Raw genomic sequence first — 16,530 nt, forward strand, 5'->3', positions numbered from 1 at the left:
AGGATAACTTGTTGAATCTGCATGACTACATTTCCTACATCTACCTGCCACATGTGCGTGACGATAAGAGCTCCAATGCTGGCAACAATGTTACTCTGAGGTTTCCAGCCACCGCAGTGCGTGCACCGGGTCTCTATCGGCTGCTGTACTTCACACGTGGTGCAAGCAGCCTACTCGGCATCTCGGCACCGTTCAGTGCCGTCCACAGAACTGGTGATGCCCCGGTACGCAACCTTCTAGATGTGTGATTGTAGGCAGTGAGTCAAACTGTCGGGAATATCTGTGTACCAATGACATCCCCTGTGGTACACCTAGGGAGAAATTGTTCCACTGCTCTTTACGCTTTTAGGTTTATTAAATGTGGATCTGTGTTTATCAATCCTAACAGGAAATTGGGGATTCGCTTTCATAACGTTTTTAAATAACTAAACACACAGAATAAAATTTATGAGTTTGGTTTGCATGTTCACTTGATAAGGTATTCTCTACAGCTTGCTTCTTGCTTAATTACTTGAAGTAATATTGTCTGCACTGCTTGCATGTATGTGGATGCTCATGTTATTAATTTAACTGAACAAAATATACTGTATTACACATATACGTGTGCGGACGCACGTACACACACGCACACACGTTTGTAATATTTCTTGGAAACATTAATGTGGAATAGGAATTCAATTTCATAGTAGTACCTAGTATTAATGTTTTTAATAGTGGAAGATAAGAACAAGTGTTACTTAAGTAAATGATTATATTGAATTTTCTTAATAGTAATGGTTTATAATCATTAACGTTGTGTTATTTAGCTAGTCAGGTATTTCTGTATAACTCTTTCAGCCCCAGCAGTCTATATTAATCTGCAACAAGTATAATTATCCTGACTGGGACGCACATATTCATGTGGGCTTGAGAGTGTTAACATTGTGTACTTTAACTAGTAAGGCATTGCTTGGTGAGTAAAAAGTATAGATACAAAATTGTAACTTTTTAACAACCTAACCTAGAAAAACCAAACTCAGTATACCTCTGCAGGGTACAAAACCAAATTTAGGGTCCAACTTAATTACAGATTAAATTTTAGTGAGTGAGTTTTTCATTTTGAGGTCACACAATAAAACATTTAAAAACATATAAAACACTGAGATTATGTATTAGGTCGGCTACAAAAAACAATTAGAACTGGCTTCACATACATGAGAAGTGAATTATTTTACTGTATAACATAAGTAATAAAGACTAAGTACTATGTTTTTATGAGAAAAGTTTCACTAAGTTATTTATTGTATGTTGAAAGCAATTCAATCTAATAATGCTACCCTGCCCTGTTCCTTTTTGCTGGACATATTAAAATTAAGGGTTAATAATTTTTCAATGAATTTGATTTCATATATTAGGTTTTATTCAGTCAGTTTTGTATATAAAAATGTAACTCTTACAAGTCTGTTCTTATCAATATAATATACTCAGGACTGATAATCACATGGTTCTGACTCCATGTGAAACCCACTTAAATTTAATTGGTTCGTGGATTATGATGGATGATATCTTCTCTGTTTGTTTTAACAAGGGAATAACTAACTCATTATTTGCAGTCATTCATTTGTATTCTTCTCGTAATTCATATTTGGGTACAAGGGCATTTCAAGTGATTGTGTTTACGATAATCTTAAAGCATTTTGGTTACCTCAATGTTTTTGCAAGATGGGATCCTTAACTTTTCAAACAAACAGACAGGCAAGAAAAACCTCTAACGTAGCTTAAATGCTTTGAGGAGTTTGAAGAAAACTAGTACGTTTGTTCATAGAATAGTGACTTCTAGTGGGGAATGGATTGAAAGTGGGAACTGTGAAATGGCAAACCTCTGTTCATTAAAACAAATCAACAGTACTGCAATTCATCAATACAGTCGCACCTTGTTTACGTACACATTTTCCTTTCTGAGAAAATAATGTCAACAGTTATGATCTCTGTAAGTGTGTAGGCAGATCATTAGATAGTAGAAGTAAATGTACCGGACCCAAGACTGAACCTTGTGAAACTCCTGACTGTGAGTTGTAGCCCGAGATAAGATCTTTTCATTAGTGAATTATTGTTTGTATACTGCAACTCCAAAAGCTGATATTGAGACAGGCTTTATTCCTCCCTCATTTCTTCGCAGTAACTCATGTGAGAACTAAACAGGGTGGCCACCCGACCGGGAAAACCAGGAATAAACCGAGAATTTAACGTACCGGGAATAAGGTGGAAATCTTCCTGTACAACCAGACGGATATCAAAAACAATTTTCTGCCTGTAATAAATTATTAAATCAAGAAATAATTGAACATCACCTTAAATAAGGGCCTGATTAATCTTGAAACATTGTATTTTACGTGATGTAGAACTGTGGATGAAGTTCGACATATGTTCGCGAGCCCCATCTTACACTGATTGATCCAAGGTTGCCTCCACGTGTAGAAGGACTGTATCTTGGTTAGTTCTACCTGGCAAGCCACCCGAACACGCAACAATCCATTGGACAATTAAAGGCAGTCTACAGATCGTCTCAGGCCTCGGCCACTCTATGTCGGTAAAATTGCTTATCTTGTTTGCATTATGCGATAGTAGTTATGCAAATTCTCTTGCAACTTTGGTTGTCACTGAAAACGCAACTCATAATGTTGTTGGCAGTCTGCAGATTGCCACCAGACTGAATCTACAATGCACATCAGTTTTTGTCATCAGAGCGACACTGTGTGGACGACGGCTGATGGAAATCTCATCAGTTCTCCAATCAAATATATCGTCTGAATGACTTTCCTACACGTGTGATTTCCTGTGTAGTTGTGTTGTCCTGATATTCTATTCTTTCTAGTTTTGTTATAAATTGGGTTATATTTCCTATCACCGATTTCAAATAGATGATCTTCTTTACTGTTTAGCTTCAAAAGTGTTTTTTCTAAATCCTGTATCTTAAATGAGTATTTTGTGAGCAATTGGCTTTGGTGATGGTCATAATGTTCAAAAATTTGTTGTAGTTCTGTATGTTTTTGTTTACTTTTGTCCAGTTGTAAAAGTGTTCCTTGTAGTTTTTCTTCAAGTGTAATTTTCCTAGACATGTATTTTTCCTTATTTGCTAGACAGTCCTCCAATTCAGCTTCCATACTAGTAGGATTGCATCTAAGGTAGATTTATCCTTAGGAATATTTACAATATCTTTTCTTAATACATTATTTCCTTTTTGTTTCCTACTTCTGCAACTGAGGTTAGTGAAGTTTCTAGGTCTGGTTCCTTCAGTATTTTAAGGTCCTGTCCTTTTGACTTCACCTCCTCAAGTTCAGAAATTTGGGTTCTGTGTTTGGGTTAAAAATTTCTTTGAGAGAGGATTTTTCAGAAATCTAACCTATACAATCATTGGAGATCCAGTATTTTACATCTTTGTAAAGATTTTTTCCTGATATACTTACACAAACTGCATGGTACCACAGTTGACAGTGATAAGTACGTTTTATTCCTGAAAATTTGACTCCAAAAATAAATATACCATAAGGGTACTTAAGTTTGTGGCATTTTTATATTTAAAATAATTTGGTTTATTGGAATGTCAAAGTATTAAGTTTACAGTAAAAAATTAATTTAAGAATATTTGTTTGTAATAAAATAATAAGAAAGACATATTTTTTATTATTATTTTGAATACTGAGTTTAGTAATACAGGTAGACAACTGCTGTGGTATTGCTTTAGTCTCAGTCAGTAGTCAATGACAGGTCAGGGCGAGTCAGCACATGCAGGGGCAAACTCCACCCCTGACGGACCCCAGTCTGCCTTTGTAACTGAGGTTTTGTGTTGGAAGCTTACAGTTGTTATTCTGACTTTACAGCTCTTGAAATCTCTTTTTTTAGTTATGGCTTTGATTGTTTAATATAGAAAATAATATTTTTGTACTTCTTTAGCAAAGAAAACAGTTTGTTTTTCTTAGTGGAAGCCACAGATTCTTCTATAATGAATTGAGATATGTCGGATATCATTCGCTGGCAATGAAAGTAGGTCAGTTGCAATCGTGTAATGTGTTGTGCCAATAATCTGGCCGATGAGGTGTCATCTATTTTGATTTCAAAACAATAAAAGTAGTGTGTGTGCTAGGTAATTATCTTTGCTTTATTGCAACTGCTCTATTGTATTGGTGTCCTTTTCTAAAAATAATATTTCTACCAGCAATTCACTTAGATGCTATATAAAAAAAGATGTGTTCATAATGGCAGTTAGAATACCAACTTAGTTTGTGAGCGGGTACAACAGTTATCTCAAGATAACCGGATCAAGCAACGCCAAGTGTGGCTGCTGCTTGGATGGGTGACCGCTGAGCGATCCTGTCCTTGCAAGCAGCCCGCCTGCCCAGTCATTGGTGGTGGTTCGGAAGTCACTTTTAAGCCATTTTTCGCCAGGTTAAGTGTCAGAGAGGGCTTCTTAGTAGTCCTAATGTTGCCTGGTAAAATAAGACATCTTTACTTTACTTTACAGTGCTTATTTTTATCCTTGGAATTATAGTGAATATCTTGTAAAATATTATATATATTTTACCTCATAAGTGTCCGTGTTAACTTCATGTGAGAATTTTGTTATTTTAGTTATCTTTTTCCTAGCTAAAACCTCACTTTTCACTGCACTAACTGATTCATGATGTGTAATAAGCAGCTATTTTGGATATTGAAGAATAGTATGGTCTTAATGCAACTAGTGATTCTCATAATTTGAGATTTTTTCAAGCGTATTTCAATTGTTTCAGTTCTCGAAAGGATCCTAAAGTGGCCCAAACTAAATCTCGTTATTTTAAACTATCACTTGATTGTTTTTAATTCTTTAAACTCCATTATTCTTTTTTCCATCAGTTCAGTTCCTGATTGAGGTTTCTATTGTACAATGAAGTGCTGTCAAACTACAAAGGCTATCTGATGATTCTGCATACACGAGAAGAAAAAAATTTTTCAAAAGGGAATATTTACTGCAACTAAAGTCACATTTAACAAATCAGATAATTTTAAAATAATACCTTGATCAAAAGTTAAGTTTATAATCTTTGATTGTAAATTATTTTTTTATAAAGATCTTACAGTACTAGTAAGTGAATCATTTAAAAATTTAACCCTTTTAGTGCCGGAACATGATAAAATAGTTTTTCCGGAAAATGCTAAAGATTTCTTTTAAGTTACTGCTGAAAAATGCCAAGCCTATTTCAGTGATTTTGTAACATTACTAAAAAATCAATAAACTCAAAAACGGTTTTAAATAGGGTCTTGATTTTTATTTTATTTTCGTTGGAGATACATTGTCTGATTAAAAACACATAATACATACAAAATAATACTGTTAATGTATTATATAAAAAATACACAAATGGTACTTACCAAAAATATTTTGAACATATTTCCAGTTTTGTATGCAAAATGGCACTTGAAATAAAGATATTTCTTAAAAAAAAAAAAACTGTCAAGTCCTCAGTGGTTTTGAGGAAATATTTACTACTATGTACAACAACTAAAATTGTACACATACACCTAAAGTTATTTTATTATCCACAAAACTGTAAAGATAACATTAATTTTGTGTAAACCTGTGTTTCCAAGTTTTCCCATTGGTCTAATCTAAACTCATGAGATTCAAACAAAGTTTATAAAATACACAGGCTATACCGAGTTCTGAATAAGTGAAACTTCATTTATAATAAGTTGACAGAAAAATAATTTTCCTTCATAAAAACTATTTAAAAAGTCTTATATTTAAATTTAATTTAATTTTAAAAGGTAAAAAAATAAAAATATTTATTTACAGTACTATATTTTTTTAAAATCACATGAGAAATAGCACTTTGAAAAATTATTCCACTTTAAAACATACTATAAATTGAAAGAGAAAATTAAACGGAATACAAACATAAAAAGTGTTTAATTATTATTTTAAAAACTGTAACAGTTATGTTGTTTTCTTAAAGAGCAATATTTTTATCTTTATGTGTTATTTTACACCAAATATAAACTAAACATCTAGTTAATCTTATAAAATTGCTATAAATATTGTTTTTTTCTTCTAATTTGGTTTATTCTGATCGTTTTTATACAAAAACATTATCGTGCTCAAACTTTTACTGTGAACTAATAATTTACATATGTACGGACGTTGACATTTTTCTGTAGTTTTCGCAATGTCCTTATATATGTATGTTGGCACTAAAAGGGTTAATCCAGTCCATAGTTTTCACAAGGTCAAGTCTCTGCGGGAAATAGTTGGGCATTGTAGAAAATGAAATATAAAATTGACAGATAGTACAAACTAAATGACCAACTCTAAATGTTCATTTTGTACATTGTCTCCGTTTATAAGACTTTTTATAACTAGGCTTGCCTGGTGGGATAGCTCAGTGGTTAGGTTGATAATAGAATGGTGGCTAGTAGCTAGTTTTACTGCTGGACAATGCTCTGATACCTCTATCAAATAGAAACATAAGAGCCAGCTGGCTGTACTGGTGGTCATTTTGATTTTAGCGCCTTGAGAACAGTGTCGAATTCCAAATACTTTTTCAGTCTTTATTTTAGTTGTTGAATTACTGGAAATGTTTTGTCTTGTTCTAAAGATATTATTAATGAGCATCCAAATGGTGTTTAGTTTTTTCTTTTAATTTTCATTAGTTATTAAAAAATTTACTTTCAAATATTTTTGTTTTTTACCTTTTAAACATTAAAAAATTATACACTTATATAACAACTAAAAATTATTTAGATTCGTAATAATCATGTCTTCAAAATGAATTATATCTGATAATTTTACGGGCAAAATTAAAAGGCGTAAAAGTGTTTGAAGTTTAACATTGTTCTTATGGGGGTAAAAATCAAGGTCGTTTCACTACAGCGGCTCTTAAGAGCTGACTGTTGAGATGTGACCTTGAGACAAGCCTTAATTGGCTAATACTGTTCAGACAGGATAGGGGGATGGAAAGAGTTCTTAATTGCTTATTCGCTGTAAATCCACTTTCCTTTTAGCCTTTCTTATACATTGAAAAAATATATTTTTGTCTCATTTAAATATTTTTCTCGTAAACTGTGGATCAGAAAATTGTGTTTCAGTAGACCTAGCTCCGAAAGTTCACTGAAGGTTAGCTCTTTTGAGCTCTATTGAAAATAATTTAATTTTCTGTTAACTTCCGTTTTGTTTAAAATTTGTTCCTCAGTTTTGCCGTAGATTAATGTTTAGAATGTACATTTTTTTTAATGGAAAAAAAATTTGAGTAGAATTTAGAATGAAGGCTGATTAAAATGTTAGATGAAAATGTTGAAACCCTTCTGTTGTTGGATCTGGAATTGTGCTGTGATTTCAAAGCGTGTGAAATTGTTCTGATGTGTGGTGTCTAAATGATGTGTGGTGACGCAGGTGGGCTGGCGGGCTCCACCCCTCCCCCCACCCCTCCATGCCTGCCAACAAGCTGCCACTAATGCTGTCTCTCTCTACACGGAGAACACCACTCAACACTTCTGACTCTCTGTCTCTCTCGTCTGCTTGCTATCTGTCTTCGTTGCCTGCTACCGCCAGTACATTTAATACCTGGACCATTTTAACCAGTTTTGCCAATAGTATTTTTGTACTGGAAAACTTGGACCAGTTAAGGATGTTATTGCTGATGTTCATTATCATCAATGATCTTATAACTCTTGGTTGACACCTTGGTCTTGAAATAAATAAATGGCATGTAATCAACAAAATTCTTCTATTGAGTAAAACATTTGGTTTTTACAAATATCATTATACAGATACTCTCTATGTTTTTACTGATATGAATGTCTGCAAAAATAACCTTAACTTCCTCCAACGTGCGTAAAAATAACATTGAGGCCTCTTTTACACATTATGATATTGCCACAAACACCCTTGAAATCATGGATTATGTCACCAACGTTATTGTATTTTCGATATTCAACCTATTCGTCCGACAAACTTAAATAAAAATATTTTAAAGAGCAGTTTGATATTTATTTTCTTCTCATCTGTTATTACAAAATGAGTAATGGTAGTTAAAATTATTCAGTTGTTTATGAATGTACATTGCAATATATTTAGGGCTTAGGAATTCTTTGTTATTTTTCTTATGTGGCTACATAACGGTATAGTTTCAAAAAGCTTGTCCGTTACACACAAATACCATTATGTATAATCCGATGTTATGACGGTATTAGAAATAACAGTGTGCAAAAGACGCCTCACCTTTGTACATGATTGTTTTGTTTGCGGTGGGCATTGGTTTTCATTTACACGTAGGAAGTAACTATTTCGTATATAGTGGATTCTTTTTTTCAGATCTCAAGAAAATGGCAGTTTTGGCATAAATAGTATTGAGCAATCATGAATACAGAGCACTCTAAGACTGAATAAGTTGATTGAACATTGTCCGATGAATTTAAGTTGAGTTTATGTTGTAATATTCCTCATTGTTAATATTAATAATAATGTATGTTGTTGTCAAATATTGTCAATTTATTTATTAAGGGTTTAAGGACGATAATATGTTGAGTTTGAGGCCCTTTAAATACTTATATTTGTTGCAATCATACAATTTTTTAATTTAATTTAAGTACTTAATTTGGTAATATTTTAATATTTTTACGTCAAAGTTCTAACTACTGAAGTGATATATTCTGTTTTGGATTACGGGAAAATGTAGCGTTCATAAATTTGTTTATTATTTTGTTCAGACTTAATACAAGGTGTGGCTAATAAACCGTCCTAAACTGGACTTAGTTTAGTCCAATATTATCTATAATGTATGCACTATCCTGTTTCAAGTGCTTCAGTTGATGCCGACAATGCTGCTTGCCAATTTTTTGCTGTAAAAAGTAATGGCTGTAAAATCATTTTCAATAAGAATTTTCGTATGCGTTTTCACATTTTGTTTCATTATTACAACAGACTCAAATCTTTTTCCATTCAGAAATCTTTTTGCTTTAGAAAAAAAATAAATTTACAGGAAGGAAATGAAGGTCGATAAAAGATAAAACGGGTTATAGTTAAGACCCAAGTAGAGAACTTTGTGGTTGGCCAAAAACAATTGGCAGACGAACCAATGTGAGTAAGGCATAACTTGATGATGAGTCCGTTAATGAATTTATAAACAGGTTGTTTTCTTCTTATCAAGTTACCTAGGGTTTTCAGAACGCAGATTAATGTGATGATTTGTGGTTTACTGTTTCTAATCGATAGACTGCTTTGATGGTCAAATGACACTTTTCTTGAGTACTTTGGTCAACTTTGTTGTTTTCTGTTTACGCTGAAATTTACCTATAAAAACAGTACTATCTCAAGCAATCTTTAAACTGTTTGATACCTTTTCTATACCTTTGTAAACATAAAAAATTTCCAAAATTTATTTTTCCTAACATTATAAAATTTCTTCTAATGAATTTTCAGTTTGAAGAGAAAATCACATTGCAAAGTTTTTCTGTTTGAAGACAGTATTTTTTCAGCACGTCAAACCAAGAACAACAGTACTGCTATAGAATCTCATCCCACTTTTAGTTCTGTTGTGTTTGTTGGTCTGTTATACAAGTCGTGTTACGTTCATGCCACTTCTTTTGTATATGTAAACTTATTTAGTTTAGAAAATACAGTGAGACTTACCATATTCAGATTCGAGCATTCTTGGGACCTCTAGTCTTTAAATTTATTCATTACCACTTTTATAACTAGGTGGAAGTTTACCAAAAGAGACTAGGCGTCACAATTTTTAATTCACTATATCTAACAACCATTAAAAAATGGAAAATAATAATAATGTACTAATATAACTACCTGTGATTTCTCAAATGTTTATTTCGCAAAGCTGTTCACATTTCTTGACGCTATACATTTCTCAAAGATATTATAATGAAGAGTTTCCGATTTCTGTTTTTTTTTTTATAAGCTGTAGCACGATAATAAAGCAGTAATATTTTGATTGTTTATGATTAGGTTTACTCAATTGGTAGTGTTATAGTCAACCAATTGCACTGCCATAATACTCATTCTCCCATAATAAGCCCTTTCCTACTTTTGTTTCTTTTCTGCCCGGAAGTAAAAAAAAATAATTGTAATGGTTTGCTAATATGTTTAATATTATTTTTCTGTAGTTATATTTTGGTATCTAAACATGTAACAAACATAGAGTGTATAAACCATATGTTTCGTAACCCTTAAAAAATGCATATGATTTAGAATTATTCAATTTTGTTCAATAAGTGTAAATAACATTCAAGTCTTCAAGGCTTGAACATAATTGTTTCACTGCGTATTTTTGGCTGTCAGGTTATTTATGTTTTCTTTGATAATCACCTGCAATTTATTACCTACACAAAATGCTTTTGTGCTTATTTTGGGCATCTTACATTGTAAATGGCACACTGCTTGTCACAAATATCTTTAAATTACTATACTGCTTTTAATTCTCAATTAACCAAAGCTTTGTTTAATCTCAACTTGTACTATAATTTTAAATCTCGTTATTTTAAACATTTGTTCATCATTTGACTTTTGTTATATGAACTTCTGGGCAAAATTGGTACATTTTGAGAATTATATTAAAAAAAATGTTTCTTTAGTTTAAAAGCGTACTATTTTTTATTTCAAGCTGTTTCTGTTGTATTTTAGATTCCAAAGTTTTATCCACATTGCAATGGGGACGTCTTCAAAACAAGTCAGCTTTCTACTTAGAAAGCTATGCAAAACTTGCAGTTTCTTTTTCAAATAGTTGATTGATTCTCTAAAAAGAAGTCCACCGTATCTTCAAAAAAGATTCAGATTTGACAATCGAATCTGGAATCTGAAGAGATTTGCTATGCTACTAATTATTGGACAGAAATCACACTTCCAGTCCGGCAACGTAGTGTAAACCACAACAAAGTCATTGTTGTTTCACATTGTTTAAGTAAACAATGAATCACTCCGATCGGAAAATAGTCTTGCGTAGTCTGTTGTGATGATTGATGAATACTGATGAAGAGTCACAAAAGGAAGTGTCTGAGCTGAGATGAATTCTTTGTTATATGAGCGTTACCGTCGTCTGTCTAGAAGCGATTAACGGAAATTTATGAACAAAGACATATTGTAATTTCCAAATTTGTGTGTTCTATGCTTATGTTCATATTGGAGTACGTATATCCTTGGACAGTAGATCAGCAGTATTCAAAACCTGTTTTTTATTTGCTTTGTGTATAAAAAAGCTTAGATAGATGACTTGATTATTAAATTATATAGTTTTGTAAATAACTATGCTTGCAGTTCTTATTTCCTATATTATCGCCATGGGTCATCTGAACCTATTCATAGATGTCTACACTGTTTATTAAACAAAGTGGCAATTGCTTTTAATTATCTCTTAATTTGAGTAGTTGTATAAATATGTCCCTTATAAAATATATGTATCTTTATTGGGTGAGCATTAGAGACACTTATCACTGGAGCGGCTGGAAAAATTTCATTTCTGTCTGTCTGTCCGCACAATATCCCAAGGTCGAATTGAGCTATAGACTAAATTTTTGCATGGAGCTTCATTTCCAGATAGGTAATTTCGAGTTCGATGATGGTGCATGTGTCTTCATGGGATAATGGTGAGAGTTAATGAACATATTTACATTGGTCTTATGGGTTACCTTGATGGCAACCAGAAAATTGCAGAATAAATACATTTGTAAACAAACTCAGTACAATCATATAATGCCTTTCAAATCATGTGACACAGTAACACATGAAGTGTAAATATCTGCAAGATATTTCGAGAAAGATTTAATTCTTTTGACTTTGCATGAAAATTCATTTCTACATAGACAAGAATGAGTTGACTGACTTGTCCATCAATGGGATTTGGCTTAGTGTTATTAAAGCCTATCACTCAGTAGACTAGCAAAATATCTCTTTTTGTCTGTCAGGGAAATGTAAATGTCTATCTGTCTACAGGACATCTGTAGAATGAAAAGAGCTTTAGACTTGAAATTTGAACGCAACCGAGGCAAAGCTAGGTTGACACATACATGACACGTGGTGTGGTTTACTTCTATCATGTATCTTAATATTTTGTATTGTGGCTAGAAGTGGTTTGAACAATTTTGAAACGTTTTCATAGCATTAAGTATTTTATAAGTAATACAAATATTTGAGATTCAAACATTTTTACAATCTCAAATAGATTAAACTTTGTAATCTAATATACAAAAAAGCAGCTTGAATGCCAAAGTATCTTTTTTTTATAGTACTGAAAGTTTTAATAAAGTTTACATTTATATTTTATTTTTACTATAAACTAAAAAATATAGGGTGTTCCAAAAAGAATCATCAAATTTGAAATGGTATTTATGGAAAAATAATGAATATTAGAATTTAAAATTAAATGCAGTAAGCAATGTTTGTTTTATATGAACTATACCATTATACAGACCTTATGAAGTTTTATTATACAGTTTTGAGAGTTTCATAAAACATTTTGGTTGTATTTGTTGTATGTTTTATTCTAACAATTTTGATTAGTTTCTCTGTTGAATGTGTTAACTAAAGAATACATTTTAAAAACTAGCTATGGACTTTAAAACCAAGTTTATTGGAGGAAACAATTTATTTCCTTGAATAGTTACTAAAAAATTAATAAACTTAAGTTTTTGTTTATTTGTTTTATGAAATCTACAATTTTTGTTTTTAATTTATCATAGTTGTTCAAAATCTTTTCTAAATTGTTTTTAATTTCAGAGTGCATCAGGAAGTCCCAGTCAGCTTGCACTTCAAACCAATCTTGGATTTTCAGCGAGATTTGCAATGCTTACGGGTCTCATTCTTATGTTTAGTTACTATTTTAACTTGCAACACTTCTTATAGCCCACCTCTTTCGTGTCCGGGGCCGCTCACTAACACTGATATTTTTATTTCTTAAGGAGAATTATTATTTTAAAGTCCCCAGTTTCTTCCCTAGGGCTATGCTAATGTAGATCAGTTACCTTTGTATTTTGATTATACTGTAGTAAAATGTGTACAATAATGTGCTTAGTAAAGTGGATATTTTCGTAGATTAGTTTATGGAGTATAAAACGACGGTTATATTTTTCAAGTTAGAGGTTGTGGTGTATTTTTACATGATCTAAACTAATAATATCGTAGTGCTTTTGAAGTGCTATTCAAGACGGACTTAGTTCATATATGTCGTCCTAAAATTAGGTGTTTAGGGTACTTAAACTGAACCGATAGCGTTAAGGTTGAAATACATGAAAGCCCAATAAAATTAATTTATGTTGAAGTTAATAGAGATGAGATTAGCTGAAAAGACAGAATATTTTGTACTTAGTTGTCAATCAAAGTTCCCTCCTATTACATGTATTATGTAGCCCAAGTTGTTTGTTAACAGGAATTTACTTATCCATTGTAAGCCGATGGTTGTATGAGTGTTGAAGTGTTGATATTGAACTTAGGTCTTGCCTAGGTCACTTATGTTCAAATTCCGTATAAATAGAATAATTTATCATTTATTTTGAAAAAATTTTTTAATTTGTAATTAAAAAAAGACAATATATTTTTTTAAGTCGTAAGTTGTAGAACTTTTTTGAATAATAACAAAAATTTGATAATTTATATAGATCAGACCTATTTTATCTCGAAAGTAGTGTAATATTATTTTTATTAGTTTCCAAAAGATAATTAATTTTTCTGTATTATAGATTTCCGTTTTTATTAATTTAGTTTATGTTCAACTGAGAGTAGACTTTTCCATAAGATTAGTTTATGGTGGCAAAGACGGAACTACATTAAAAGAATAAATATAGTGAAATTCTATATTTAAACTTTAAAAAATCATTGCTTAAATTCCCAAATCTGGAACAACTAATTATACTTCACATTAAAAATGTATAATAATGCCATCTTGAGATAATTGCTATAGCTCATAAAATTATAAAGACCCTTGTTAAAATTTATTTTAAAATATCACAATCTATTATTATTAATAAAAAACACACAAAATGATTGTAGTTATTAAACTGGTATTTTGTAACACTTCTCAATATCTTCTGTGAAATATTTTATAAAGTTTTTATTGCTTGTTCCCTTAAGAATAATTCTGTTTAATGTTATGTTAATGTACAGATAAAAATGTGAATGTCACATTTATTACCTGATTTGGTTGCCTGTGTATTTTACTTTGTGCAAACAATGTAGTGTTTTTTAATTACATTGTGCTTGAAGAAATAAAATAACAGGAAAAATATAATAAAATATTGGGTTAATCTGCATGCCATAGTCTTAAGTAATACATGTAACTGTAATTTCAGAACACATCATGTTTAGAAAGTAATGTTAAACCAAAACAATTAGGATATTCCTATATGTTACCAAGTAAAGAAAATATTTGTGGTTGCATAATATGAGTATACAAGTTTAGCACAATGTTTTGGTTGCCTCTGATCTATTATTATGTCTAATATTATATTTTCGACAAACAGTATATTTTGCAGTTCGTTTGTATAAATTTCCTAAAATTGGAATTTTATACTTTTCAGTTGCAAAAAGGACCAGATTAAAAGACATTGGTGTTCTAATTGTAAGTTGTTGTACTATAGTCGAATTAAATATTAACTGTTATAAATTTGATCATAAAAAATGTAATTTAGTACATTTGTGTGAATGTAACATATCAGCTAAGATCTTATAACATCGGTGATGAAGATTAATGGAATGGTGTACATGAAAATTCACAAATTGATCTCACAGATGAAAACGAACAAACTTTATCTTTAATTAATTAGAAGTAAATATATTTTATTTGTTTGATCAATTCATACTCCATTTAGTACCTTGTGCCTTGTTTCCATTAACGTTATCATGATCAGTGTTATGATAATGATAACTAACGTTTACCCTGTTAAAACGAATGTTGTGAACGATCTTTATTTTGTTGTTTTGAGAATTTTTGCGTCAAAGAGTTGTAAGAACAGGTCTGTTACCTGAAAGTGCACGAATATTGGCCCATCAAAGCTCAATATTTAGTCCAAAACACTAATCATAGAGTGAATTTGGCTATACGCTTGATCTTGTAACCTGAAATAAGATTTTGTTTACTTTTGCTGCTGTTTAAATAAAAGCTATTTTGTTTTATATGGAGAATGGAAAATAACAAAATATTTAATAAATAGAATCAAGACTGCATTTTAAATGTAAAAACTTCCCTTCACAAAAATTTCCTTGTTTGTCATAGACCATTTTTTAAGAATAGAATTATATATATATATATATATATATATATATATATATATATATATATATATATATATATATATATATATCAGTATGAATTCACTTCATACAAAAATAAAAACCAAATATTGGTAAACTCTTTATAAATTTTCGTACGTCTCAGCGTACTTCTTCAGACATAAAATTGTATAAATATTTACAAAACTGAATTACTAAACTAACTAGAAATATAAACAAGAAAAAAGAACAGAAATTGAATCATAATTATATATATATAAAATATCAAAATTCTTTCACTGTGAGCTAATATTTTTATATTATGATTATTTTTATTATCACTTTTTATTATAATTTTTATTCTTTGTTTTTTTTCAGAATTACAATATTGTTTACCACATGATAAATAATAAGTATCATGGGAAAAATAAATGGTTGCATAGGTAAAAATAGAGTGCATTTAGCCTGTTTCTAATAATTATGATCTCAAATAAAAGGAAGATGTAGTAAAGGTTTTGTATCAAAACGTAATTAATAAGAAATTAAATATAAAGAAAGATGTGTGTATACACAACAGTTTTATTATTATATTTGTCTTACAATAAGTTTTGTTGAAGATCGTTGCATTAACATATTTTTCAATTTAAATGTTCGTACTAATAGGACAATGGAACTGTTAAAAAGGTTGGTTTTCAGAATTTTCAATAAACTAATTTGTTACATAAACGCCAATAGTTTGGATAAGATTTGGTTTTAAATCTTGTCTAGGCTTACATTGCACACATTCCAAAACCAGTGCTAATTTTGATTTAGTAACTTGCCTTAAAGTAGTTTGTTAGTTGTAGATTTTGTGAATAGTTTCGTGATAAATGTGAGTGTTATTGCCTGTAATTCATTGCATATGAAACAATCAATATTATAGTGTATATCTATCACTGTCTAATATATTGGTGATGAAATATTAGAAAAACATTAAAAACTTAAGATTATTTTGTTCACCCAGATTTGTTTAAAATTTTATTCAATTCCTTTGTAAAGTACTTTTTGTCCATGTATGGTTTCAATATAAGTAATAGATAATCTTTGCTTTGGTTTGATTCTATTGCTTTACAACATGTTAAGTAGAATTATATGTTAATTTAATGTTTTGTTGCTCAGTGCAGAATTTAATGTAATTTTTTTCAGTATAAACGGAAATTACTGCATAGTAGTTTGAGTGCTACACTCGTTAGATATATCAAAAGAGAGGGGATTAAAGGGTGAAATCTGGTAGAAATTAAATCCCGTGTTCATTAATGGAAAAACTACTT

The 16,530-nt window shown here is 30.8% G+C and overlaps 1 protein-coding gene across 3 annotated transcripts in view; it reads left to right on the plus strand.

Annotated features, from left to right (window-relative positions):
* Nucleotides 1-14,804, plus strand: part of LOC124367530 (phosphatidylinositol 4,5-bisphosphate 5-phosphatase A-like) — a 38,572-nt gene extending 23,768 nt beyond the window's left edge. Inside the window, exons 9-10 of one of the 3 annotated variants that reach the window (XM_046824416.1) lie at nt 3-224; nt 7,403-8,311. In XM_046824416.1, the coding sequence (XP_046680372.1) occupies nt 3-224; nt 7,403-7,507 (327 nt within the window). In that variant the 3' untranslated portion in view covers nt 7,508-8,311. The other 2 variants (XM_046824415.1, XM_046824417.1) reach the window with 2 other exon arrangements.
* Nucleotides 14,805-16,530: the final 1,726 nt, after the last annotated feature.

Source organism: Homalodisca vitripennis, chromosome 8, assembly GCF_021130785.1.
Source record: "Homalodisca vitripennis isolate AUS2020 chromosome 8, UT_GWSS_2.1, whole genome shotgun sequence".
NCBI lineage: Eukaryota > Metazoa > Arthropoda > Insecta > Hemiptera > Cicadellidae > Homalodisca > Homalodisca vitripennis.